The following is a 27,568-nucleotide window of genomic DNA, read 5'->3' as shown; positions in this document are numbered from 1 at the left end:
AGGCCACTGGAGTCCAGCTCAGGCCCTCCCGCCATTCAAATGCCTGTGATAGAATTCATTTTTGGAATGGAAGCAGGAAAGATGGACTCCTGAGTGATTTCTGCAGAGTTGACGACATTACACCGGATAAAACGTTCTGCTGGACCCCCTGGCGTGGAGCCCACGGTCCCGCAGCGCCGCCGCCCCGGGGAAGGCGGGTACCTGGTCCCGCTCCCGCTCCACCTCCTCCAGCTGCAGCATGACGGTGTTCATGCGGTGCTTGTACATCTCGCAGTCCTTCCCCAGCGTCGAGCACTTCAGCTCCAGGTCCTCCTTCTCCTCCAGGTACTGCGAGCACAGGGAGAAATCAACGCACGCATCAAGCGGTCAGCACGTCAGGGCCGACAGCCGGTTTCTACCGCGTCTTCCCAGAGTCAGCCTGCCCCTCCCCACGGCGCCCGACCTCCTGAGAGTCAGCTCTGACTAGAAGGGACCATGGTAAAAGGCCAGTCCATCAACTGAGGTTTGCTGCGGACCTGCTACGTGCCAGGGAATGAGCAGGGGACAGGGCGGACGCCGCGCGTGCCCTCCTGTGGCTTTCAGCTGGGGGAAGACGGGCCGTGCTGACGCAGTGACTCACAGGTAACCGCGAGGTGCTGCACACAGGGAACCTGTACCAGGGCTCAGACCTGGCCCCTGGGAGAGCGGGGTCTGGAGGTCCCACCAACACACCCAGTTGCACAGGGGCTCCCAGCCCGAGGGCGCCGGCCAGCGGCGAGCTGCGCCGACTGCCCGTGGGGTCCCACCTTGTCCCTCAGCTCCTCCGCCTGGCGGACCTCCTCCTGCAGGTTGTAGATCTTGTTGACGAGCTCCTGTCGGTCCTCCAGGGCCTCCTTGCGGTCATGCTCCAGGATGTCCAAGATGGCCTTGTCCGAGTCTGGCAGGCTGCGCTTCCCGGCCTGGGCGGGTGGGGGAGGGGGGGAGGGGAACGCTTAGCGGCGCTGGGGGGCGGGGCGGGGAGCAAGGTGGCCTGGGAAGGCGGTGGACAAAAGCGCCAGCGACAGACATGGAGTGAGCAGAAGGTTTTGTGCCACGGAAGCAGAGGCAAGAGTTGCTGTCTCTTGGGGTCCTTAAGCAGCTTATTATTTATGAATTTTATCACCTGGAAAAAAGCATAAAACCCACTTCTGCTCAGAAACCTCTCGATGCCTGTTGTCCTGCCCCAGATCTCATCAGAGCCGAGAGGAGCAGTTGCGGCTCCTCCAAACACTGCACAGGTCACAACAGGGAGGGCTGATCTGCCTTCCAGATGCCTCCCCTGAAATACCAATTAACCTGCTCCCATGAAACCGGGACGCATCCTCTGCTCTGAGCCAGAGCCTTACCCGCAGGGCGGCCAGGCCCGGGCGGGGAATCGTTCTGGAGGAAGGGGCTGGTGCCCATTTCCCTTCCCTGCAGACCTACTTTGGGATGGTATTCCTCCATTCCCATAGGTGGCTCTGTGCCGGCAAAGGTGGGGAGGCTCCCGAAGTTTTAACAAATACAGAGCTGAGAACTGAGCTTCTTGGAATCTTTAAGGCAAGAAGGTTTCCCGGATGTGCTTTTCTCACAGCACTCGGGGCACGGATCTCGTGTGAGTGGTGATTTTCAGAGTGATTCAACCAAGGGAACACGTCGTAAGTACCATCTGACATACGGTCGTGTCTCTGAGAGGTGGGGGTGTGGGCACGCCGTTCACGGAGGAGGAAGGCAGGTGCCCGAGGACGGGAATCCCCTGCGGCCCCGCGGTCAGCGGCTGGTGGCTCTGAGACTCACACCCAGGCAGGCGTGTGCACCCCGACCCTCGCCCGCCTGCCCGCCGCCGCCGCCGCCCTGGCCCTCACCTGGATGACGGACTGCAGCTCCTGGATTTTGGTTTTCAGCACCTCGTTCTCCCGCTCCAGCTGCAGGACCTGCTCCCTCTTGGGCCGGTTCTCGATGTCGTTCTTCAGTTTCAGCGACTGATTCCTCTCCAGCTTGCATTCCTCCTCCATCTTGTTCAACCGATGCTTCAGCTGGTCAATCTGAGACACCCCCAGGGTGCCGAGGGGAGAACGCAGCGGGCGGGGAGCACTCAGAAGAGGCAGTGCCTCCGGGTCCCACTGGACTTCCAGCATGAGGGCCTCTGCTCTGCCCCCCTCTCTCCTTCCTCCAGCTGGTGACGAACAAGGGGTCAAAGACACCTATTCCAGTGAAACAGACCACCTCTCCTTGTTGAGGAAGCGGTCCTGATCCCTTAGTTTACAATAGTTCCAAAGCAGTCATGTGCCCTAGAAAACTCCCTCAGGCAATGTTTGTGGGGTGGAACAGATTACAGGTTAGCATAAAAGGTACCCAACCTGGTGCTTCCTCGAAGTATGTTATCCATTTTAAAGGTCTTTTATGATGGGTTTCAAACTCCGATCCTCAGAAGTTAAGATTCCCCAAAGAACCCTAGTGTTACTGAAGGGAGCAAAAGGCTGGGGGATGAGGGGAGATCTGGGCCCCCTCCTGACTTCACCCCCCAGAATAGATCTGCGTGCACGTGTTTTGGCCTCCTGGGTTTCACACGATTCTATCTGAGCAAGTGGCACTGCTGCCATGGACAGCATCTCAGGCCTAAAGGACCCACTGGACTCAGTGCAAGGAAAGGGGTTCCTGGGGGAGCAGTTACTACCCTGGAAACGGGGCAACCGGGGACGTGCTGAGCGTCACCCTCAAGAGGTGACTGTCAGGGACTGGGGCCAGAAGACTTTGTAAACCTCTGTGACGAGGTGTGTGTGCGTCCCCGAACGGATCGGCCTTGGCCAGACACCCAAAGTGAAAAGGCTGTCTTCAAGGGCTGCAAGGAAGAGGACACCAAAGGGGTGAGTGTCCTTTTTCAATTCTAGGCTTATAGGGGGAATATTTCAAGAAATCTGGCAGGTAGAGGGCGGTGGTTTTAACAAGGCTGGACCCCTGTGGCCTGAGGGAAGGAAGAAAAAGGAAAGGAGGGAGGCAGCCTGGGCCTGAGAAATGGCCTCGACTCAGCTGGCCAGACATTCTTTCAGGTTCTAGGTATGCTTTCTCACTATTACCATGTGGTCAGAGAAACACAAAACAGGTGAAAATTCTAGGAGAGAAAGTTTTAAATCTCTGACACAGGTTAGCACCCTCAAATCGTGGATAAAACAGCACAGAAACCCTGGCTTCCAGTCATGCAAAAAAAAAAAAAAAAAAAAAATCCTCCTCTGCATCTTAGAAAATGAACCCAAGCGCCCTGTTCTGGGTCCAGATCCCTGGTCCCATCCAAGCGGACACAAAGTGGGTGCTTACTAGGTCAGCCATCTTGCCAAAGCCATATTTCAGTATTCCAGCAATCTTAGGATGTAGGTATTATTTTCATTTTCACGTAATTGGCATTTACAAATGAGGAAACTGAGGCCAAGAAACAACCAAGCGGTAAAGCTGGAAGCCAGAAGTCAGATCTGAACTCACAATCCAAAGGATCTAAAAGCGCGTGCTCTTTCCTGCTGCGCCACTGGCTCAATGCACCTGCATTCCAGTGCCGTTTCCTGATCTGTCTGCTTCAACTAAACTGTAAGTGACCTGAGAAGAAACCGGGTTATCTATCCCTGTGTCCCCCACGTGCTTAGCACCGTGCCTTCCACATGGCGGGTGCTTAATAAATACTCTGAGAAGCTACTTCCCCCCCACCAGCCAGAGTGATCCTTCTGGACATACACCGGTTGCCACCCCAGCTCTCGGTCCTCCGGCGGCTCCCCTCGCGGCTGGAATACATCCCGGAGCTCCCAGCAAGCCCGGCGACGCGGACCCCGGCTCCCTCCGCACGCCGCCTGCTCACCGGGCCCCAGCCCCACGGGCCCTCCTGCTGTTCCTCAACAGCGCCAAGCACGCCCCTCGGCGCGGCCTCTGCACTCGCTGCCCGCTGCTCCCTCGCCTCGGGTGGCTGCTCCGTGTCTGTCTCAGGGACCCCCCCCACCCACCCGCTTAAGACGGCGCTGCTCCCTCTTCTCCGCAGCGCTTGTGAGCGCCGGGCACCGGGGGATGTGCTTTCCGGTTAGAGCGGGGGCTCCGGCTCTGAGCTGCGCCTCCCGAGCAAAGCGCGGCGCATGGCTGCCCCGTAAGCGAGGGGCGCGAGCGAGGCAGGCCTCGTCCCTTCGCCATCTCCCGCGTGGAGGGGCGCTCGTCCACGACGTCCGTGCCCTGGCCGCGGGGCTGCTTGCCGACAGGTGACCGGCCCGCTGCGCCGTACCAGGCTCTGCGGATGCGGCCGGGCAGGGCCTGTGCCCGCCTCCTCGCTGACCTTCCCGAGGGCCCCAGCGCCGCTCAGGCCCCAGGTCCTCCCCGCTTCCCCCTACCCGGCGCGGGGCGGGCGCGGGGCGGGCCCGGGTTCTGGAGCAAGTGGGAAGCCCCAGACGAGCCAGGCGCGCGTGCCTGCAACAAGGCGTGTCTGCACACGCGCACGGCGGCTCCGCGGGCTCCCAAGCAGGAGGTCCGGCCCTCTGGGGCCGTGTGCGCATGTGCGCATATGCGCACGTGCGCGGTGGACCCGCGCCGACCCGGCCGCGCGGAGCCTCCTGGGTTGGCGTGCGCATGCGCAGAGGACCCAGGCAGGCCCCCTAAGCCCGCCGGTACCTCCCGTCCTCCCTCACCTGGCCAGGTGTGAGGCCCTGCGCGCGCCTGCCGGGGGATCTCCGCCCCACCCCCTCACCTCGAGCTGGAGGTCCCGGCTCCGCATGACCGCCATGTTCTTCTCCTCGCTGAGCTGGGCGTAGCGCATGGCCAAGTTGTAGTTGTCGTCCTTGACCTTGACCAGCTCGTCGTTGTAGCTGTCCCGCTCCTCCTTCATCTTGTAGTAGCGCTCCTGGAAGGTCAGCAGCTCCTCCCGGGTCAGCGTCAGCTGCTTCTTCTCGTCCTCCAGCTGCCGCGACTTGGCCAGCAGCTCGCAGCGCTGGAGGTCCTTGGCCTTCATCTGCTGCTGCAGCTTGATGACCTCGTTCATCAGGAAGTGCGTGAGGCCCTCGTGGCCCTCCTCCACTGTGGAGAGGGGGCACCCAGTCAGGCCGGAGGGCTGGGGGCGGAGAAGGGGGGTCCAGACGTGGGGCGGGGGTCCTCTGTCCACTCATTCACTCACCAACACTTTACTGAGTTCTTACTACCCATTAGGCACCGGGGATTCAGGGTGAGTGAGACAGCCTTGGTCCCGGTAGAGCTTATGTCTGGGAAGGGAGACAGGCATTAAAAGAGCAAGTGATCCCACACAAACATAACTGCGGATGGAGAGGATTTCACAAAGCAAAGGTACAGGGGACTATGAGAATGTGTAACCGGGGGGCCGGATCCAGCTGGGTGGACAGAGGCATCGGAGAAGGCTCCTGATGGATGAGCTCCAGTGTTGAGGAGAGAAAACATTCTGGGAAGGCAGAACAACATCGCCAAGGCCCTATGGGGAGGGAAGAGGAACCTGGCACATTTCAGAAACGGAAGGAAGACCAAAGTGGCTGTCGCTTAGAGAGAGGGAGAGGCTGAGAGTATCCTCAGGGGCTGGGCCATGTAGGGTCCTTGTGGGCTGCACCTGGGTCTTTAGATGGAAACAGTGGAAAGCCACAGAAAGGTTTTAAGTAGGGGAGGGTAACATGAGGAGTAGAGAAATCACTGGAGCAGAGCAGGAATGAACAAAGAGTTGATAGAGTTGTATGGGTCTTGACTAGGGTAGTGGTGTGTATGGAGAAAAGACTGATTCAAGAATATTCAGGAAGGAGAATTAAGATAAGAGGACCATGAGCTCTGGTTCATGGGATACTGGAAAGAGAGTAGGCAAGGCAAAGATAAGATCCAGAGGGTAGTGTGAGTTTCCGTTCCACCCCACCAACAATCGTGGGGGGTGTTCAGTGAACACCCACTTCTCTCTACTCTTGATTCAGTTTGTTCCTGTCACCTATCTTTCATCATCGGGCAGAAATAAGTGGTTGACCATCATAAGGGCCACCGGGGCACTGTCCTGATGTCACAGATTCATAACCTTAGAACTGTCCCACCACTGGACACACACACACACACACACATTCACACACACACCCCCTAACTCCCACCACAGTCCAAATGCTGATGGCAGAGTCACTTACCCACAATGGTGGAGAATCTGCGAGTGGGTTCCTTTCCAGTCACTAGTTTGTACAATTCTGGGTAGTAAAATTCCAGACTCTCCAAGAAGACCACATAGCCCCTCTGCCCCTTGGTATGTAGAATGTCCAGCAGTCGGCCTAGAGGAAAGGCCAGTCACTCAGTGGGAAGAAGTATACATGTCTGATTGCATGCAAGTCTCCAGATCCAGTCTTACGCTGGGCTCATGTGTGTCAGTACACTCTTAAGAAGACAGCCTCACCACATCCTGTCCCTCCTCAGTTTATCCTACAGTCCAGATAATGTAAATCAAAGTGCCAGGCCCTCAGCCAGGGTTGTGAGTGTTAGTTTCCTTTCTCCAAAGAACTGGTAGAACCAGCAGCAGCCATAGGAAACCAGCAGTCTTAAAGAGCTTCCCAACTGACCAGGGCTAAACTGAACCACACAGGCATCAGCTCATCTGTGACCGAAGGAGGATGGATGTACAGCGGCAGTTATAGAATAATACATGGTTCTCTGGGATTCAGACCAGGAAGACAAGTATTTGAGTGGGGAGCTAGGAAAAGTCCTAGAAAGCAGGAACAGCTCCATGTTCTTCAGTGGGATTATCATATAGTCTGGAAACATATTTAATCCACGTGTAGCTTCCTTGGCAGTTTTCAATTTTTATCCTACTGGTTCCACTTATTGTTTACATTTCTTGTCCCTTCCTTTCAGCTGTTTCTTCCCTTGAGGTCCTAAAACTCTACCCTTCCCCTAGGGTAGACATAATAAGTAAATTTCATCTTGTGTCAGCTGATCGTTTGTCATATCTGCCTGGAGCACTGTGTTGAGGGGACTCTACAGTTACATCCAAGCTCAGCAGGAAAGCCTGCTGTGATCCGTGATGTCTGTCATGTATGCAAACGAGAGACAGCATACGAGCTACTTATCACCGTCATACTGTGGACGAGTTTCAAACCTCTTAAACTGTGAACCACAGAAAGAAATGTATCTTACATTGTGACTGCATGCTTACACACAGAGACATATTTTGCTGCAAATGTATATGTGTATACACACACAGGTGTATATAAAACCAAAACAGTGTTCAAAACCCACACCTACTCGGGGGGGGGGGGAGTCAAGGAAGGGAGGGAATACGGGGATATGTGTATAAAAACAGATGATTGAACTTGGTGTACCCCCCAAAAAATAATAAATAAATAAATAAAATTTAAAAAACAAAACCCACACCTATCACCTTTAATGAACGTGATAAAGTGTCAGGGACCCCCTGGCAGTCTGGAAAAGCCTATGGACGCTTCATCAGAATAATATTTTTAAACAGGTAAAATGCATTGGATTACCAAGGGAATCAATTATAACAAGATACAGTTAACAAACATTAAGTTTGTGACTCAGTAATGAATGTGCTTCTTTATTAATACATTAGATAACCCAACCTCCTGGAAGGTCTAATAACTGCTATAATTTCAAGGGGGAGATGAGTGTAAGTGATACTCTGGAAGGTCTGTAATAGCTGCAACCTGTGAAGAAGATACCTGCGATGTTTACTGTTGACACAGTCACAAGTGTTGCTGATCACCGTGATTTGTTGCCCACCTACATTCATAACTGCAGGGAATGCCAAGTCCTCGTAAGATAGAGATGTGATTGCCCCCCGTCTCTGCACATGGACAGCTTGGTGGGGAACCAGCGGTGGGCAGAGGTCTATGGACTTTAGTTAAAAATCCCTGACTGAGAGAAACTTCATCTTGCTACAGCTAACTGTGCGCTATTTCCTGAGGTTACCTGCCCGGTTGATCTTGGACGGCAGCATGGGAGCATTAAGCACTTCGTCTTCATCCTGCTCATCGATGACCTTGCACTGGCGCAGGTAGGGGGTGAGCTTGGCTGGGTTGATGTAGCGACTCAGCATGTGCCGGTTGCACTCTACATTCTCCCACAGGGCATCCTCCTCATCCTTCAGCGTCTCCATGTAGTCGTCCATCTCTGGCCCTCCTCCTTTTAGACATAAACCCCAGCAAGGTTAATAAAGGAGCCTCACCGGAATAGCTCTATAAACTTTGAAGAGATCTCCAGGATCTATTGTTGAGTTAAAAAAACTAGAGAAAAGTGTATGTAGTATTTTACCTTTTATTTAAGAAAGGAAGGGATGTGAATACAGACATATATTTCTTTACGTATGAAACATAAACAATGGACAGATAAGCCGTAAAATTAAAAAAAATTATAGGGAGAGAGGGAGAATTCTGCAGTTGGAGTATATCCTTTCCATCCAAGTTTTTATATCTTACTAAGAATTTATCTCTCCAAAAACAATCTATGCTATGCTTTTTGTTTTACTGTTTCACATAAATGGCATCATACTATATGCTTTCCTGTTTCCCTTTTCAACTTGCTTTTTTCTCTCTGCATTTATTGAGATTTATCTAGGGTGATACATACAGAACTAATTCATTCATTTTTAAAAACAGTTTTGAGATATAATTCACGTACCATACAATTCACCTTTTAAAAGCGTACAAGTCAATGCTTTTCAGCATAGTCGCAGAGCTGTGCAACCATCAGCACAATTAATTTTAGAACATTTTCATCATCCACCAAAGAAATGTCATACTCTTTAGGAGTCACTCCCCATTTCCCTCCAATACTTGCTCCTCCACCCTTAGGCAACCACTAATCTAGTTTCTGTCTCTATAGACTTGCCTGTTCTGGACATTTCACTTCAATGGGATCATACAACATGTGGTCTTTTGTGACTGGCTTCTGGAAACTTTTCAAGTTTCATCCATGTTGTATGTAGCATGTGTCAGTACTTCTTTTTATTGAGGAATACTTTTTCATTGTGTGGATATATCACATCTTGTTTATTCTTCCACTGAGAAACATTTGGGTTGTTTGATTATTGTGACTTGTGCTACTGTGAAGATTCATGTACAAGGCTTTTTGTAGACAGATGTTTTCTTTCCCTTGGGTGGATATGCAGAAATGGAAATGATGAGCCACATGGTAGCTCGATGTCTGACACTTTCAGCAACTGCTAAACTGTTTCCCAAAGTGGCTGCACCATTTTTACATTCCTGCCAACAATGGATGAGGTTCTAATTTACCCACATCCTTGTCAACACTTGTCATTGACCGTCTTTTTTAATACAGCCGTCTGAATGGGTGGGAAGTGCTTTTTCACAGTGGTTTCATTATTTCCCTAATGACTAATGATGTTGAGCATCTTTTCATGTGCACATTGGCCATTGGTGCACTGAGAAATGCCTATTCAAATCCTTTGCCCATTTTTAAATTGGATTGTTTGTCTTTAATATGGAATTTTTATGTGTTCTGGATACAAGTCAGATATACGATTTGTACATATTTTCTCCTATTCTGTTTGTTACCGTTTCACTTTTTTAAAGGTATTATTTGTAGCACAAAAGTTTTTCATTTTGATATAGCCCAATTTCTTTTTTCACTTGTGCTTTTGGTGTATATCTAAGAAACTTTACTTAATTCAAGGTTGTAAAAATTTACTTCTATTTATTTTTCTAACAGTTTATGTTGATGCTTTCAACTCTCACATTTAGGCCTATGATGCATTTTGAACTAATTTTTGTGCATGGTGTGAGGTGAGGGTCCAACTGTTTTTCACATGTGGATATTTAGTTGTCCCTGCACAATTTGTTGGAAAGATTCTTCTTTCCCTATTGAATGGTTTTGGTACCTTTGTCAAAAATCAATTTACCATAAATGTGAGTGTTCATTTCTGGACTCTCAATTCTATTCCACTGGTCTATATGTCTATCCTTATGCCAGTACCACACTGTCTTCATTACTGTAGATGTGCAGTAAGTTTTGAAACTGGGAAGTATGGGTCTTCCAACCTTGTTCTTCCCATTTCAGACTGTTTTGGCTATTCAGGACCTCTTGCAATTCCATATGAATTTTAGGGATCAGCTTGTCAATACTTGCAAAAAAAATAGCTGGGATTTTGATAGTGGATCAGCTGAATATGTAGATCAATTTGAACAGTATTACTATCTAACAATTAAGTGCCATGCTCCAAGAATATGTGATGTGTTTCTGTTAATTTAGATCTTCTTTAGTTTCTTTCAGCAATGCATTGTAGTTTTCAGTGTACACTTCTTTTGCTAAATTTATTCCTAAATAGTTTATTCTTTACAGTGGCACTGTAAATGTGAACTGTATGCTTCATTTTATTTGTTGAATGTTCATTGTTAATATATGGATATGCAATCAATAACTTTTGTATACGGATCTTCCATCCAGCAACCTATTGAAATCATTTATTAGTTCTAATAGTTTGTTAGTGGATTCCTTATGATAGTATTTTTCTATATGATTTTCCTATATGTAAGATAATGTCATCTGCAATTAGATTGTTTTACTTCTATCTTTGCAATGTGGATGCCTTTTCTTTCCTTTCCTTTCCTTTCTCCTCTCCTTTCCTTTCTCCTCTCCTTTCCTTTCTCCTCTCCTTTCCTTTCTCCTCTCCTTTCCTTTCTCCTCTCCTTTCCTTTCTCCTCTCCTTTCCTTTCTCCTCTCCTTTCCTTTCTCCTCTCCTTTCCTTTCTCCTCTCCTTTCCTTTCTCCTCTCCTTTCCTTTCTCCTCTCCTTTCCTTTCTCCTCTCCTTTCCTTTCTCCTCTCCTTTCCTTTCTCCTCTCCTTTCCTTTCTCCTCTCCTCTCCTCTCCTCTCCTTTCCTTTCCTTTTTTCTCCCCTCTAATTTCCCAGGCTAGAACTTCTAACACAATGTTACGTAGAAGCAGCAAGAATGGACATCCTTGTCTTGTTCTTGATCACAGGGGAAAAGCGTTCAGTCTTTCACCATTAAGTACGATGTTACCTGGTTAAGTGTGTGTGTGTTTCAGACATCCTTTTTCAGGTTGAGGAAATTCCCTGAGAATTTTTGTCACAACAGGATGTTTGATTTTTTTCAAATGCTTCTTCTGCATCCATTGAGACTACCATATGGTTTTTAGTTTTGATCCTAGTACTATGTTACATTAATTGTTTTTCAGGTATTAAACAAACCTTGCATTCTTGGTATAAATCCCAGTGAGTTATGGATTTGTTGGATTGGCTTTGCTAGTATATTTTTGAGCATCTTGGCATCCATATTTATGAGAGATATTGGTCAGTAGTTTTCTTTCCTCATGATGCCTGACTGGTTTTGACATCATGGTAAGTTTGCCTCACAGAATAAATTGGGAAGTGTTGCTACTTCTCTACTTTTTTGGAGAGTTTACGAAGAATTGGCATGCTTCTTTCTTTTGTTTGGTAGCGGTCACCAGGGAAGGCTTTTCTTGAGGGGCAGGTTTTGATTACTAATTTTTTACTCATTGTAGGTTTGCTCATATTTCCTGTTTATCTTGAGTCAGTTTCAGTAGTTCGTGTCTTTCTAGGAATTTGTCCATCTCATGTAAGGTATCTAATTTATTGGAAACAACTGTTCATATTACCTTTATTTTTATTTTGCCTTTTATTTCTGTAAGGTTGGCAGTAGTGTCCCTTCTTTTATTTCTGACTCTAGTAATTTGGATCATCTCTCTTTTCCTCTTGGTCAGTCTACCTAAGGGTTTGTCAATTTTGTTGATATTTCTAAGAACCAATTTTTGGTTTCATTGATTCTCTCTATTGCTTTCCTCTTCTCTAACTCATTTGTTTTTGTCCTAATATGTATTACTTCCTTCCTCCTGTTTGCTTCAGGTTTAGTCTGCTCTTCATAAAGTGGAAGGTTAGGTTGCTGATTTCAGATCTTTTAAAAATATTAACATTTATAGCTATGTTTCCCTCTAGGCACTGCTTTAGTGATACCACTTAAGTTTTGGTGTGTTGCATTTTCATTTCTATTCATCTGAAAGTAAATTTTCTATTTTCTTTTGTGATTTCTTTGACCCACTGGTTATTTAGAAGTGCAATGTGTAATTTCCCCATATTTGTTAACTTCCCACATTACTGTCTGTTATTGATTTTTAATTTAATTCTGTTGTGGTTGGAAAACATACTTTGGGTCACTTCAATCCTTTTAAACTTACTGAAGCTTGTTTTATGGGCTGGCATATGGAGAACATTCTAGGTGTGGGCTTGAGAAGAGTGTGTATTCTGCGGTTAGGTGGCACATACTGTAGACACAGTTGTCTGTTAGATCATTTGTTTATAGTGTTGTTCAAGTCTTCTGTTTCCTTGTTGATCTATTGTTCTATCCATCATTGAAGGTAGAGTATTAAAATCTCCATCCATCTATTATTGTTGAATTTAATATTTCTCCCTTCATTTTTGCTTCATGTATTTTGAGGCTCTGTTGTTTGGGTTAGGGTTATACTTATAATATATTTATAACTGTTATAACTTCTGGTGGTTGACACTTTTATCATTATGAAATCTCTTCTTTATTTCTAGTAACACTTTTGTTTTAAAGTCTATTTTGTCAGATATTAACTACTCTAGCTCCTTTATGATTCTTTTTAGCATAGTCTATCTTTCCATCCTTTTACTTTCAACCTCTTTGTACCTTTGGATGTAGTTTTTCTCCTGTAACTAGTGTACAGGTGATCTTGTTGTTTTAATCGAATCTGACTATCCCTTAATTTCTATTGGTTTATTCATTTTTAATTGTTGTATATGTTATTCCATTGCAATAACATGCCATAACTTATGTCTTCATTTCCCTATAATGGATATTTAATTTGCCCCCCAATTTTTTACTTGAACATTTAGCACTATTTATAATAGGAAAAAAGGTAAACAGTCCAAACATTCTTCAGTAGGTATTCCATGATCCTTTTGCACCATACGATAACAGTTTGAAAGGATGTGGTGACATAAAAAGATCTCAAGACATTGCTTTTTTTAAAAAGTAAAGACAAACATACATACATGTGATATAATTAAAGAATATATTTGGTTTTGGCCCCTGGTTCCCGGCACAGAGCTCCTAGGACTCTAGGAATCTCCAGAGGGATGAGAGTGTGAGTGTTTTTGTATGGTAACGTGATGACTCTTGGGTAAGTGGCCCCTAGGAGCTTCAGGATGGGAGCTGAGTGCCAGGAAAACCAAGCAAGTGATTAGAAGGCTGTAACCTTCAGCCCCACATTCCTACCTCGGGGGAGGGGAGAGGCTGAAGGCTGAGTCCAGTCACCAGCAGGGAATGTTTTAATCGATCATGGTGATGTAATAAACCGCAATAAAAATCCCTCAACGATGGGGTGCAAAGAGCGTCCAAGTTTCTGAACTCAAGCTCATCTCGACTCCATGGGAACGGAGGCGGCTGTGCTTGGGGCCCTTCCGGAGCCCCTCATGTGTGCTTTCTTTTGTATCCTTTAAAATGAACTGTTATAATAAGCATACTGTTTTCCTGAGTTCCGTGAGTTGTTTCCGCAAATTACTGCACCTGGCGAGGAGGCTGTGGGAGACCCTGACTTAGAGCCGCGCAGCCAGCGTGCAGGTGGCCCTGGGTTTGGGGCCGGCATCCGAAGCGGGGGCGAGCTTGTGGGCCTGAACCCTTAGCCTGCGGCGTCTTTGCTGACTCTGGACAGCTAGTGTCAGGGCTGAACTGAACGGCTGGATACCCAGCTGGTGTCAGAGAATCGGTGGATGTGTGAAAAAAATGACACAAATTAGGTGTCAGGAAAACACCACACTTTTGGTGTCAGAAAAATATCACAATACAGTATAAAATCATTCACGTAATGCAGAGCCTGTAACTATACAGGTAGGGGTGTGTGTGTGTGTGAGAAAGAGACGGGGAGGGAGAAATAGGGAGAGGGGAGAGAGAGAAGGAGGGAGGAGAAAGTTTGAGAGGATCTGGTGACACTGATTCCATCTCAGAAGAGGGAGGAATTCTGAGGTTGCTGGCCAGGAGGACTTGGACAGTTATCGATACTGTTTTAGTGTTTACAATAAACATGTATCAATGCACTACTTGTATAGTTTGAAAAAGGAAAAGAAGAAAAATTAACAAAGATGAAAGCCAAGCCCAGGGAAACAGATATGCTAATATCTAACATCTGCCTTCCTACTCACGTCCTCAGACGGCCACAGCCCTGACATCCTGTTTGTATCAAATAAACCCTCTGGGCACAGCTGACGGACCTGCTCCAAGGAGGACCAATCCCTAGGCTGGTTGCACGAGTCAAATCCCCTGACCTGGGAATTTCCTAAGGGCCAGAGGACAGTGGGGCGGGTGAGTGTGCTATGGGGAAACAGCTAGACGGTGGCATTGGGGTGGCCGTGGAGGCTAGAACTTGGCCACAGTAAAGCAGAGCCCCAGGCAGGTCGAGGCTACAGAGGAAGAGGAAGTGTAGGGAGTTGGAGGAAGCTGATTTGCCAGGTGGAGCTGCAATAAGAGACCCCGAGGGCCCCCGAGAAGTGGCAGGAGTCCTCTCTCTGGGGGTGTAACTCCACTTCCCAGCCCTGCGAGCCTTGGCCACGTGTGATGTCTGGTCCTTGCTACAGACCTTCAAGAATCTCCCCATTAACCTGAGCTGTTTTGAATGGGCTTTTTACTACATACAGCCCAAGGGCCTTGAGTAAAAATACTTATTCACTGCTATGGGCAACAACTGATTTAAAGTGGTTAAAAATAAGGACATTCCCCCCAGTGAACTCTGCAGAGACAGCAGTAACTTTTAAGCCCTGACCTCTATGTGCCCGCTGGCTCATACCGAGCACTGGCCACCTGGGTCACGTGGGGAGTCTGTGGTTCAGTGCAACACAAACACATCTCCCACCGTCGCTGCTCACTCTGGAGCTGAGTCAGCACAGTCATTTCCATTCACAAAGGAAAATACATTCACCTTTACTGTTTTTAAAGAGTCAACATCCTAAGAACTTGACTCAACGAGCCCTTTACGCCGCATGTGTATCCATGCTCCTTGCTTGTGGAAGCCCTCTTGTTTTCAGGAATCGGGGGGCCTTGTGCTTTAGAGGCTGGGCAGCTTCTGAGCAGCAAGAGGTGGGTCTTGTCTGGTCTCTACCAGTGGTGTAAGAATAAGCACGTGACGTGCTCTCTGGCCTGCAGAACCTGCAGGAAAGTCTGCTGGGGGCAAGTCTGGTGCTCTTCCTTGACCTTTGACAGGAACACAAGGAAGGGATCCGGTCATCGAGCTTTGGGATGTTAGCATGTGAAGGTGTGTATGATCCCAGGGGCTGCTGCAGTCATCCTGTGACCTGGGGACAAAACTAACGCCCTCAGGATGCAGAGCAGAAAGATGGAAAGAACCTGGGATTCTGATGGTGTCACCTCCTAGGCACTGAATTAACTACCACTGGACCCCTCCCATCATTGGAGTCCTTCAGGTGTAAGGTAATGAATGCCCTTTGCCCTAAGCCATTTAAGTCTGGGCCTACCGTTAACTGCACCACAAAGCTCCTGGCCAGGAGGCCCATCTTCTTAGCACAAGGACTTGCCAAGCACAGTGAGCGCAAATGAGAACTGAGGGTCAGGCGTTAACGTGCTGACGCATTTTTGGGGTCAGAGGCTCGGCTTAGGAATTAGTAAAAAGGCTGCTCAAGGGGAAGATAAGCACATCTGCGTGGACCAGAGAAGCCTTTCTTACTGGCCTTCACTGACAAAGGAGGTTGTACCAGGCATGCGTGAAACTCCAGCTACAAGCACGCTCAGTGCAACAGAAACACTTGCTTCAGGCATCAGGGCGGCTAATGCAGGCCTGCCAGTGCCTCTGCTGGAAAAAAGAGGAAAGAAAGAAGCAGGAAATGATTAGGGCAAAGCCCCTTCCCCAAGACAACGATGGGAGGGACCCTCCTACCTTCTGTGCAAGGAAGTCACAGGACTCACTCTGGTTTACATCTGCCCCATCAATAACACCCCTGATGGGACAGGGAGGGTGGGAGGGAGTCGCAGGAGGGAGGGGATATGGGGATATATGTATAAATACAGTTGATTCACTTGGTTGTCCGGCAAAAACTGGCACAACAGTGTAAAGCAATTATACTCCAATAAAGAGCTTAAAAATAATAATAATATCCTTGAGCACTCAGCCTCGAGCAAATGCTGGTAACATAGAATTCCTGAAATCTCACCACTGAAGAGTGCGTCCTGAGTCTAAACGGCCTGTTCTTCCCGATGTCGGAACATTTACTACATGCCGAGCGCTACGCTGGGAGTGGAAGATGTGAAGACGGTCCCCCACAGCCCCGCCCTCATGAGGTGCTAGAGTTGGGTGGTAAGAGCAGAGCCCGCACTAGGTCGTGAGGCTTCTGCAGGAGGGGCTGCAGTGAACACTGCCAGCGGAGTGGGAAGTGCCCTGCAGGGTGGACGGCTACCATGTGCCAGCAGTGGTACCCATCACCCCCTTAATAGCCACCACTCCCCTCCAGGCCTCTCACAGACTGAACTGTATCCCCCCCACTCGTATGTTCCAGCCCTAACCCTCTGTGTGGGGGTATTTGGAGACAGACCTTTGGGGTGTATTCGAGTCAGATGGGGTCACGAGGATGGGGCCCCAGGATGGGACTCATGCCCTTATAAGAGGAGACACAAGCGAGCTCGCTCTCGTCTGCCACGTGAGGACACCGTGGGGAGCTGGACGCAGGCAAACCAGTGAGGTCTCGCCAGAACCCACCTCGGCCGGCACTTTGAGTTTGGACTTCCAGCATCTACAACTGTGAGAAATGTGTCTATTGTTTAGATCTGAGTCCATATGGTACAGAACCTGAGCTGGGAGGAACCATGAGCCAGCCCACCTGTTCCCACTCGAGAACTAAAGACTAAGGTGATCCGAGACTTGCCGACAGTAACCAGCTGTTAGTGGCTGAAAGAAACTTTCAGACTGAACAGCAGGTTGACTTGACCTAGCAGGGCTGGGTGCACATGGCCCACACCCTTGGTGTAGCGCCTACAGAACGTTCCGCGGACACGGGGAGACTCAACAGTGGCATCGCGCATCCCAAATCCTGCATGCCACAGACGTCCCGACACGTGCATTCAACAATGGCGTGCCCTGCAGCATGGCAGAGGAAGAGAAACGTGGCTCTGTGCGTCCACACGGACGGACCTCGGGGAGGTGGCGCTGGGTGTGAACGCCAGTCACACATCACACGCGACGTGAGACTGTCCATGAAATTTGCCGAACACACGCGACTCCACTACAAGGCCGAGGATACACCGAGGAGCAGGGGTCGGGTAAACATCAGAAGCGTGAAGGCAGCAGGACAGCTGTGACGGGGGACATGCAGCGGACACGGGTGACCCTGGGAAACACTGCTTCCGCGGGGGACACGCGTGCCCATTCTAATGGTCTGTGTTTCCTAGATACACATATACATTCTAATATGTGTCTGTGCATATAAAAATGTATGAACTATTTCACGGGCAGGACTATGGACAGTGTAGTTAGGCTCAAAAGGACCCAATTTCTAATGTATTTCTCTTCTCAGATGCTTCCCTGTAACTCAGCCCGACTCAGCCCCGTCACCTGGATGAACCTGGATGAAGCATCTGCTCAGAAACACACTCTTAGACACAAAGGCCTCAGCTCTAACAGCCTATCAGGCTGGACAGGCCTCCCGTCCCTCCATCGTGGCCAGAGCTGATGGCAACTCGGACAGGACCCTCAGCAGGGTCTGGCTCGGTCTTGAGTCAAACCCTCGCCCACATCTGTCTTTCTACAAATAGCCAAAGAGCAGGTTCAAGGCTCCCGGGCCACGTGCTACAGGAAGGGCTACTTTGCTCACGTTTCTACAGGCCAAGGAGATTACCTGCCGGTGGACAAACTCCTGGCAGCTGCTGGTCCCACTTCCCTCCCCCGTTCACTGAAAATATGGATCACGTGGCCCCCACTGCTGCTGTGATACAGTTCAGCATCTCTGTCTTGATCTCCAAGCTGAGGTCGGCCACCCACCAGCCCTCACGGCTGTGTCCCGGCTGACCGTCTCTGATGCTCCACCAGACGGCCGCTCGCTCAGAGCCTGCTTCCTGCACCTCCCTGTGCCTGGAGCCCGCCCCTCACTGCTCCCCTGGCGAGCCTCAGGTAACCTCGCTTTCGATTTATTTTATATAAAGAAGGTGACTCTGACGTACCTGGCATAGAGTCGGTGCTCAACAGACAGGAGGTTCCCTCCTGTTACTGAGGTCTGACTTTTACTCCTTCTGGTTGGGGCTGGTCCTTCCCTGAGCCAGTCTCCTTCTGGATGTGGAGTCGTGATGGCCAGGATCTGTAAGAGGAAAGATAACCTGACTTGAAACAAGCCCAGGGGTTGGCTAGAGAGAACCGTTCAAGTAGAGAAGGGGCACCCTGCTTGGGAAGAAAAGGCCAGATGATCCTGGCACCCGCATCTCTCCAGGTGACAGGGACACAGTGGAACACGGCCAGGAGCTGCGGGGGAAGGAGGGCTTTTGTTCCCACGGACGGACAGCCAGGAAGGCCACTGGCCCCAGGTCCCAGGATCTGGGAGTGGAGAGAAGGCCAGATGGTAACTGTAGGGCTGCTTGTGGCCGGAAGCTCGTTGGAAGTCTTTGGTAGGAGCATTTGCAGAGTGGAGAGGTTCTAGTCAGCTACCATTAGGTCAAAAGCAGCAAACCACACTCCCGAGTCCAGAAGCGTTCCCTTCACTGTGAATTACATCTCAGCCCTGCTCACCGTGGCTTTGGGCAGGAACACGCCGTCACTTCCCCAGGGCGGCGTTCCTTGTGGAGACTGACAAGGCTGTCGTGCCCAGCCGGTCCCTCTAGGGGCCCAGCTGGGGCTGTGGGTTTTGAGGGAAAGGGCGGCTGGGGAGTGGCAAGATGGACGGTGAGGCACAGACCCCGAGAAGGTGAGGAGGGGCTGACACCTGTCCTGACAGCTGCCAGGGTCCCTTGGCGGGGGCTCCAGGCAGCTGCTCCAAATCCACAGCTCCACTCAGGGGTGACGGGGACCCTGGGATGCCACTGTTTAATTAGAAACTTGCTGGGTTTTGGCTTTGAGGATTAATCACGGGTGACACCAGATCTCCCAGGGCTGACAGAAGCTCTCCTTGTCGGGTGTCAGCTTGGATCGGAGTGAGCTGTCACAGACCCTCAGCCCCGGGGAGGTGGCGGTGACGTGCTTCTCCAGAGGACAGCGTCTCCTTGGTCTCCTTGGTTGTGGGTCCTGGGCGAGGGCTGGGGGAGCAGGAGATCTATGGGCGGGCTGGGAGCCCCAGCTATCAGCAGGGCCGTCCTTGGCCCAACAAACCAAGGCCCAGGGAAATAATACCTCTCTGTATTTGCATTAAAAAAAGAAGAATACATTTGCATTTTCCTTCTTTATAATCAGAAGTAAAGGGTTTAAGAAAATTAATTGTAAGAGAGGTTTTACATTGCAAGAAAGGGAAGGCAGGTTGGTACTACCTGAAGATATGTCAACGTAGTTTGGGAAAACTGAGACACAAGGCTCCCAGTAATGAGGCTGAACTTTCTATTTTTGCCCTTGGAATTTTAAGTTCACCCTCAAGAACTTGGTCCTAAGGTCAGGGAAAATGTATAGGATATGTCTTCTGAGGGACTGACTCATAGGTATGACATTCAACTGGTGGAAACATCATCCCTGTTCTTATAGACTATTTACTCTGCCAGGCACTTGGCTGAGCCTAATTGCTCAAGAAATCTTTGAGACAGGAGGTTTTATCACCATCACCATCATCTCCATCACCACCACCATCATCACCACCACCATCTCCATCACCACCACCACCATCTCCACCATCTCCATCACCATCACCACCACCATCATCACCACCACCATCTCCATCACCACCACCACCATCTCCATCACCATCACCACCACCATCACCACCACCACCACACAGTATAGCCAAGGAAATCAAACCTGGGAGAGGTTCAAAGTCATATGATTAGCATGGAAAGTAGGATTTGAACTTAATCACTATCACACAGCCCCCAGAATTGCCTTTTTAAAAAAGTTTACCTTTTAAATGACTCTAACCAGCAAGTGTATGTACAAAAGCTCCCTGAAATATCACTTTAACACATAAGCTTAAGACAGAATTAAAACCAAGTTCTAAGATGGCAGGCTCAGGGCTCAAAAGAATAACTCTTGCTTCTCAAAAGAGGATTCAATGACTTGGTGAGTTACGAGCTCCCCGTCATCAGTGTTATTCAAGCACAATCAGCCAGTGATTATTCACCCCCCAGGGAAGGCCATTTTGCAAACAGAACTTGCACACACATTGTTTGTTGCCTCCCACATAAGAATAAACAGAGAGCCAAGGAGCACTTGATGTTTGACCAAAGTCTCCACATGAAAGGAAGAGATTGAAAGGGACAAACTGATACAGAGAAACTGCAGGAAGCAGACAATGCACAGAATAAGAGAAAAGTGAAAAAAACCCACAATCCGATAATTAAAATCCATTAAGAGATTAGATAAGCTATTGCAGCCATAAAGCAACAGTAGGTGCTTGGACAAGAGAGCAATCAGAGAACCAGAAGGAGTTCTTAGTGATTAAAATAAAGTAGCAGAGGTTTATAATCAACAGAAAATTTGCAAGATAAAATTGAGGAAATCGCCTCACAAGTTACCAAAAGGTTAAAGAGAAGGAAAATAAGAAAGGAGGGAAATGAGGTCAATTTAGAAAGTCTAATATCCAATAAACAGAAATCTTAGAGATTACAGAAGTTATGCTTCCTTTCTTGTATATGTTGTGGGGATACAATATTAATTATGGGATGAAATTATCAGAGAAAACAGTATTAGAGGATTCTCCAAGTGTAAAAACACGAGTCTTCAGATTTAAAGGGTCCTTTGCGCGCTCAGTACAATCAGTGGAAGAAAAACCTTCTCAGAATATCATTCTGAAATTTTAGGGCACCAGGGAATAAAAGAAGACCCTAAAAGCTTTGTAGGAGAAAAAGTCAGCCCACGTGCAAAGGACTAGAAGTTTGGCATCAGGTCTTTCAACAGTAATGCTGGAAGCTGGGGGACATGAGGTGATGCCCTCACATTTCCGAAGGAAAATACTTCTAAACCCAGGATTCTATACCTACCCAAACTGTTATGTGTGAAAACAGAATGATGCTATTTTCAGAAAGGCAAGGACTCTAAACATTTAGCTCACGTGTACCCTTTCTTAGGAAGTTACTGCAGGCTATGCTCCAGTAAAATGAGGGAATAAAACAACAAAAAGGAAGGTATGAAGGCCAGGAAACAGCAGCAAGGAAAGTTCCAGGGTGAGCGGGTGCAGCAAAAAGTAGCCGGGATGGGGGTGGGGGGGTGGGGGGGGGGTGGAATACTGAACAGTTATCTGATACATTTGATAATCTAGGAAATGATATTATATATTAGGCAAATGACAGGTCTGAGAGTCAGATAGAAAAAAACCGAGGATAGGTACATTAGAAAAAACCTCAGCAAGTGACAAAAAAAGAGGCGATATTAACTTTGGATAAAGCAAAAAGACAAGAAGGGAAACATAAACCCTGCACACAACTTCCCTCGACATGAACAATATTTACCTGGTCATGATAATGTAACAGGTAAAACGGATCTAAATGTACCGAGACGATGGATTGCCGGCGGCGGGGTGGGGGGGGGAGCGCATGGAGTGGGGAACTAGGAAAACGAGCTAAATTATCATCCACCTAATGGCACGCCAACACATAATGTCTTAAAACCGACATATCAGTAAATAGCATGATTTAGAAATAAAGAGGTAAATAAAAACAACGTGGAGAAGAGTTAGAAGTAGCTGCCTCTGGGGATCAGGGCTGTCATGTTTTTCACGACAAGCCTACTCTGCTTTTTATCTCTGCATGACATGTATTATCATGGTAAAAAAATAATAAAAAATAACATGTCAATAGTTGAAACCATTTAAGGCATTTAAGTATCAATCGGTTAAGAATCAATTAAGATTCTGAATAAGAGTCAATCAGTTACCTCCATTCTCTGCATGCTTCCTATGTGCTACCTTTTGTAAAACTTGTCAGACAGCTCACCCCCCCCTTCCTAAACCAGAAGTGCTGACTGTGTGCTGGGCACTTCACAGATGCCTCCTCGCTTAACTTCGCAGGAGCTTGATGAGGTGGGTTTTATTAGTTCCATTTTATGATGAGGAGGTCGGGCCAGAGAGTTAAATGACAGGGTGAGATTCCACGGCCACGACGTGGCAGAACAGAGATTCCAACTCAACCCTCACTGGCTCAGCACCGTCTGATATTAAACTAGCCGTCATCACAGCTAACGCTTCTGAAGCACAGTAGCTAATCCAGCCAATCGGATTCCCTGCTTCCTGGGTTCCACCTCTTCCTCTTTTTCACTTTATTCCCTCATTTTGCTGGAGCATATCCTCTAACAGCTGTCTAGGAAAAGGCACACGGTAGTTGCTGAAGGCAGACACTGGGCTAAACGTTCCATGTGGATGATCTCATTTAATACAACAACCCTATGAGGTAGATACTACTACTGTCCCGAACATATAGCAGAGGAAACGGGTTTGGAGGGCTTCAGCTACCCCCACATGTCTCCATCTTTGCATCCTCCCCTCACCCCCACCTCCCGGGTAGAATTCACCATGGGGCCTGCCGCTTAGGAGGTGTTCAGTATGTATTTGTCAGGTGAATAAATAAAAGTCGGATCCTGGATACAATAAACGAGGCTGCTATCACTTCAGATCCAGAGAGTGCCAAGCCTTCTGGAAATGAGCCGTCTCTGTGGGACAGACACCTCTCCTCTCTGTGAGCCGTCCCAGTGCAAAAGCTCTGGAATGGGAAAGGGTCAACCGTCAGTTAGATAAATGCATCTTTGGTTAACTGATCTGCCTGGATGATTGGAGTGAGAGGCTTGAGATGGAGGGTTTAATTATTCCAATGAAACCTCCACTTAATTGAAAGGACTTCTGGCATAAAAGGGGGGAAAAGATTATTGAGAAGGATGATCTACTGCCTGTGAGACGCGGGTACACACCAGCACTGTCTACCGTGTTTACAGCCTTGAAATGAAAGCTTAATGGAAAAGAACCAGAAGCAGCTCTTCCTATGTGTCTCCTGCCCTGCAATCCCTTTCATTCCTACAAAAAGCAGCAGCTAGAAAAGCCCCCCTGCAAAATTCTTCTCTGGCATCCCAGTTAACTTTTTAACCTCTGTCTATCTCAGCTCATTCAACCGACATATTGAGATGATAATATTTCCCATGAATTAACATGTGTATAGCAATCAGGAGAGCTTCACGGATACGTATTTTGAAAGCAGCAATTATCATTTTAAATTCACAGTGGAGTGGCAGACCCTGCCAGTGGCCAACCTGACATCCATTCTCTCTCACTTATTAACAGAGCCCCCATCTTGTTTGTAGGATCACCGTGCCCACCTTAAAAAAAAACACCCCGTATTTCTAACCTCCCTTGCAGTTAGAACTGTGGGTGTGACACAATTCTGGCCCATGAGATGTAAGTGGAAGTTTCTGGGTGAGACATCTAGGAAGACTCTGTAGAGCGGGGGAGAATCAGGTGAGAAGCACCTTTTGTTTGTCCCTGTCTTCCTACCTGGAATGTGGATGCAATGTGTGGAAGCAGAGCAGCAATCTTGTGAGCATGAAGACAAAGTCCACACTCTAAGTACGGCTGCATAGGATGCTACATGGACTCTGGGTCCAAGCTAACCTTTGAGTTCTTGGTTCATGAGAAGAATAAAATCCCTAGTACGTATAAAACTGTGATTTTGGTCTTATAACTTGCAGCCAAAAATCATCCTAGCAGATACACATGACAAACAAGGCCTAAGCCTTTTGAGAAAATCACACTGGTCCCAGCCACAGACTTTTAAGCCCTATGATCTGAGCAACTTCCTTATCTATTTGTTCCTGTTCCTGTTTTTCTAGATATAAAACCAGAGAAAGTAAGCAATCAATAAGGACGAAGCACTGCCATGTACAAAGGCCCGCGGGTGACAGAAACAAACAGCGCGGCTCCGAGGGGGGAGCACAGCCCGGGAAGCAGCACCTAACACAACACCGCGGTCCAGCGCACACACCGGACAATCTAGCCCGCTCGCTGGGTCCCACCTCAAATCCTGAGCCGTGCCCCTCACTGTTCAGCCGATCTCTGGTCGCGTCTCCAGCCTCCACAACGCCCGCTGGAATCCAGCTCTCCTCCTTATTCACTATTCCACACGTGCCCCTCCCCCCACAGCTCGAGTTACAGCCAGACCTCTCAGCCATCATCCCAGGCATGTCCTGCCTCTCAGCCCAGGGCACGGCCCACCACCCCGGGGCATCACCTCAGACACCAGGCCACCAAGTAACATGTCTATCTGCCACTCCTCAAGGTGCTCCACCCGTCCACTTCCAGGTGACCCCGGCAATCGGCCAATGGCTTCTGTGGAATGAACATCGCTCCACTTGATAGCTTTTGGGAGAAGAGGAAGCATATGCGGGTGGTCAGGATTTGGGCGTGGTGGGGGCACAGGGCAAGCATTGCCCCTCCCTACCCCCCAGGCGCTGCCACGTGTCCAGACACCTCCTGCAGTGGCTTCTGACTCGCGCCCACCAGGGCAGAGGTGTTTGGAAGGGCACGCACCTCTCGCACGACCAAAGGCTATGGCTCCCCACCCCCACCCCCCCAGCTCCCGTTTTCCTACCAGGACTGAAGAGAAGCTTCTGTGAAAAGCACAATTAGGAAGGACAGATTTAAAGTGTTCTGAAATGTGTAACAATTTATATCACATTGGCTCTTTAGGAGCGTTTGCTCTGTCTGGACTCCAAAGCCACGCACACAGCAAAGTGAGGGCTCCCCCGATGGTCTCCGTGCGCTGTGGCTGGACACCCCTTTGCCAAACCCACATCCCAAGTGAGGTCACCCTCTTGCACCCCCGGAAAGTGCAGCCTTGCTCTGGGCCGGCCCTGACGGTGATGGAACACTGTTCTCTCCTGTGGGTGCCTTCCGGGCCTGGTCAGCAAGCCCGCCTTGGCCATGGCGGGGGGAGGGGGGGGGGGTTGTCAAGTTACCAAGACCACCAGCTGGTTCCAATTCTGGAGCCCTCTGTGCTTTCAAAGAGACCCCTGGCTTCATCTAAGCTAAATGCTAGCAGAGGAGAGGTGGGTGGAAGCCATGAGCTCCTTTCGGGGCTGGGGTCTGGGGGAGGCAGTTCGGAAGGGACAAACTGCACGCTGGGGCAGGCACAGCCCTGAACGTGAGCACTGGCGAGCATCGTCCTGCGCCTGGGAGCCCGGGAGCTGGCGTGCGAGTGTGGGGTGAGCCCGGCAGCCTCAAGAATTCTCTAAGTGAAAAGGCTGGGTCCTTGCATGTCGCAGGAAAGGTCACCAACGTCATTAAATAAGAGCCCTACTCGGAGAGCAGCCAAGAATGAGAACTGGAAGTGTCTGTGGAAGCCACGTGCAGACTTAAATCTTCCCCTTTATCTCCTGCTCGTCCCACCCTGCTGCACTGGAATCCCACGGGAGCCCGGGCAAGGTTACCACAGGAGATCAGGTGCGGGCCCAAGGCCTCTGGATGTCTAGGGCGGGGACGTCTGCAGAGTTTGAACAAGGACACGTCAGAGTAGACTTGAAGCAGGCGAATGGGAGCCCCACTCACTCAGCCATCCATCCATCCACCCCCCCACCCATCCATCCATCCACTGGACTCAACAAGCATTCCTAGCCATGCACAGCAGAAGAGTAAGAAAAAGAAAGAGACAATGAGAAGGTTCAGGAGGAAAAACATAAGGACACGTGAGGATGAGACACAAGGGACACATTTAGGGATTTTCAGGGCAGAGCAAAGGAAGCAGAGAAAGACACGTGAAGGAACAACGGTAGGAAAGCTTCGCAGATGCGTCGGAAGACGAGGCAAGAGGAAGATGGGAGCAGTGGCTGGTGAAGCAGGGAGAGGAGGAAGAGGAGCCAGGACCACAGCCCGCCTGGCCCTTATTTTAAAGGCGAGCCTAGCTCTGAGGATGCAGGTCATCAGAGGCACAGCGCAGAGAGCTGGGGGCGGGTGGGGAATGCAGGTCACTCGAGTTCCACCCCCTGCGCCGCTCAGACAGAGTTATCTCCGGGGCCCGGAGCTGCATCCTTTGAGGCCTCGGAGCGAGTGGGCTGCACACACAACCAGCACGGGTCTCTCCCTTCAGCGTTTATAAGACACGTTGAAAATCTACTTAGGATCGATGTGGCAATCAGTTTAAAATGCATTTCTAGTTGTGGGGCCGTCTATGTTTTGAAATGTCATGGGGACGGGTAAAAGCGGTAATACTCCTAAACGCATTTCCATGTGTTTGAAAACAACTCTGCCAACGACTTCAATCAACTAGGTTAGTATCTAGAAAAACGCACATTTCAGGGTTTCTTGCGTGGACACAGAGTGGTGGTGGTGTGGGGGCGGGGGGGGGTGTTTCTGCCTCCATCTTTGTAATTCTCCCATCACCATCCAGGGAGAATGCCAACCGCTGAAATCAGGGAGGTCACCCCGGCCGCAGCAGGGAAGCCGAGGAGGGCTCGAAGCTCTGGCTTTCCCCGGCTGCACAGGGCTGCCAAAGCCTCTTTCTAGAAAAGCCTTTGGGGCTGGTCGAAACACCGGTGCAGGAAGCAGCAGATCAGGCTTTTATGTTGACCTCAGACTTCCGTGAACACCCTGAGGTGTGCAAGGGTTGAGCTCAGAACTGAACTTCCTCAGACCTCAGACCCCTGGGCAGATTTCCGGGCAGCAGAGGAAAGGAAAGCGGAAGGTGGTTTGAGGGCTGGGGGAGAGTAGCTCCGTGAAGACTCCTTCCACTGCTGGCTTAGAGAGTTGGAGGGGCTGGGGTTCCACGTGCAGGCCCCCTCCCCCAAGATGTAACTCCTGCCCTCCAGAGGTTGAAATACATTGTGCTTGTGGGTGGGCAGTGATATAGATTCCCCTCTCCCCCAACAGACGGGGGCTGTTGGGGAAGGACTGCAGGAATTCTACTCAGATCAAACAAAAAGACAGTCAAACCCCCAAAATCACTGTTATCAAGAGAGAAAACCAGCAGCTTCTGCTTCCCTGTGTTCTAGAGGAAAGAATACGGTCCTAGATTCTGCTGTTTTCAGCTGTGCGGTCTCAAGCACGTTGCTTAACCTCTCTGAACCCCCATTTATTGTTCTATAAAATTGGACACGCAGCACCTACATCTTCGGGTTGTTGCAGTGCACACGGGAGGCACTTAATCAATATCACTTAGTCCACCCATTTTTGGAAGCCCGCGGCAAACTCAAGATGGAGAGAAGTCTCTGCCTTGGTGTCCGGTATAATTACCTCCACACCAAACAGATTTTAGAGAAAAACTTTAAAGGTCTTGTCCTCCAGCCTTCTGTCTGGGCCTCTGACTGTGCGACTGTCTCACCCGGTGGTGTGAGCCTCGGTCTATCATGTTGCCTGCCATCCTCTGGGCAGGACCATCTCCTACTTCCCTGTACGCCCCGTGGCCTAGCAAGTATCTTTCACAAATAGGCATTTAATATTTATAAAGTG

The 27,568-nt window shown here is 49.3% G+C and overlaps 1 protein-coding gene across 2 annotated transcripts in view; it reads right to left on the bottom strand.

Annotated features, from left to right (window-relative positions):
- The window catches only part of CARD11 (caspase recruitment domain family member 11), a 106,135-nt gene that overhangs the window by 21,309 nt on the left and 57,258 nt on the right, over positions 1–27,568 (bottom strand). For both annotated transcript variants that reach the window (XM_057695658.1, XM_057695659.1), the window contains exons 2-8: positions 18,183–18,316; positions 7,918–8,130; positions 6,126–6,263; positions 4,712–5,037; positions 1,863–2,042; positions 786–938; positions 202–327 (exon numbers count right to left, since the gene is read on the bottom strand). In XM_057695658.1, coding sequence (XP_057551641.1) covers positions 202–327; positions 786–938; positions 1,863–2,042; positions 4,712–5,037; positions 6,126–6,263; positions 7,918–8,130; positions 18,183–18,189 — 1,143 coding nt within the window. In that variant the 5' untranslated portion in view covers positions 18,190–18,316. The remainder of the gene's footprint in view (positions 1–201; positions 328–785; positions 939–1,862; positions 2,043–4,711; positions 5,038–6,125; positions 6,264–7,917; positions 8,131–18,182; positions 18,317–27,568) is intronic.

Source organism: Hippopotamus amphibius, chromosome 9, assembly GCF_030028045.1.
Source record: "Hippopotamus amphibius kiboko isolate mHipAmp2 chromosome 9, mHipAmp2.hap2, whole genome shotgun sequence".
Classification (NCBI taxonomy): domain Eukaryota; kingdom Metazoa; phylum Chordata; class Mammalia; order Artiodactyla; family Hippopotamidae; genus Hippopotamus; species Hippopotamus amphibius.
The sequence above is the reverse complement of the archived record's forward strand: the minus strand, read 5'-3'. Positions and strand labels throughout refer to the sequence as shown.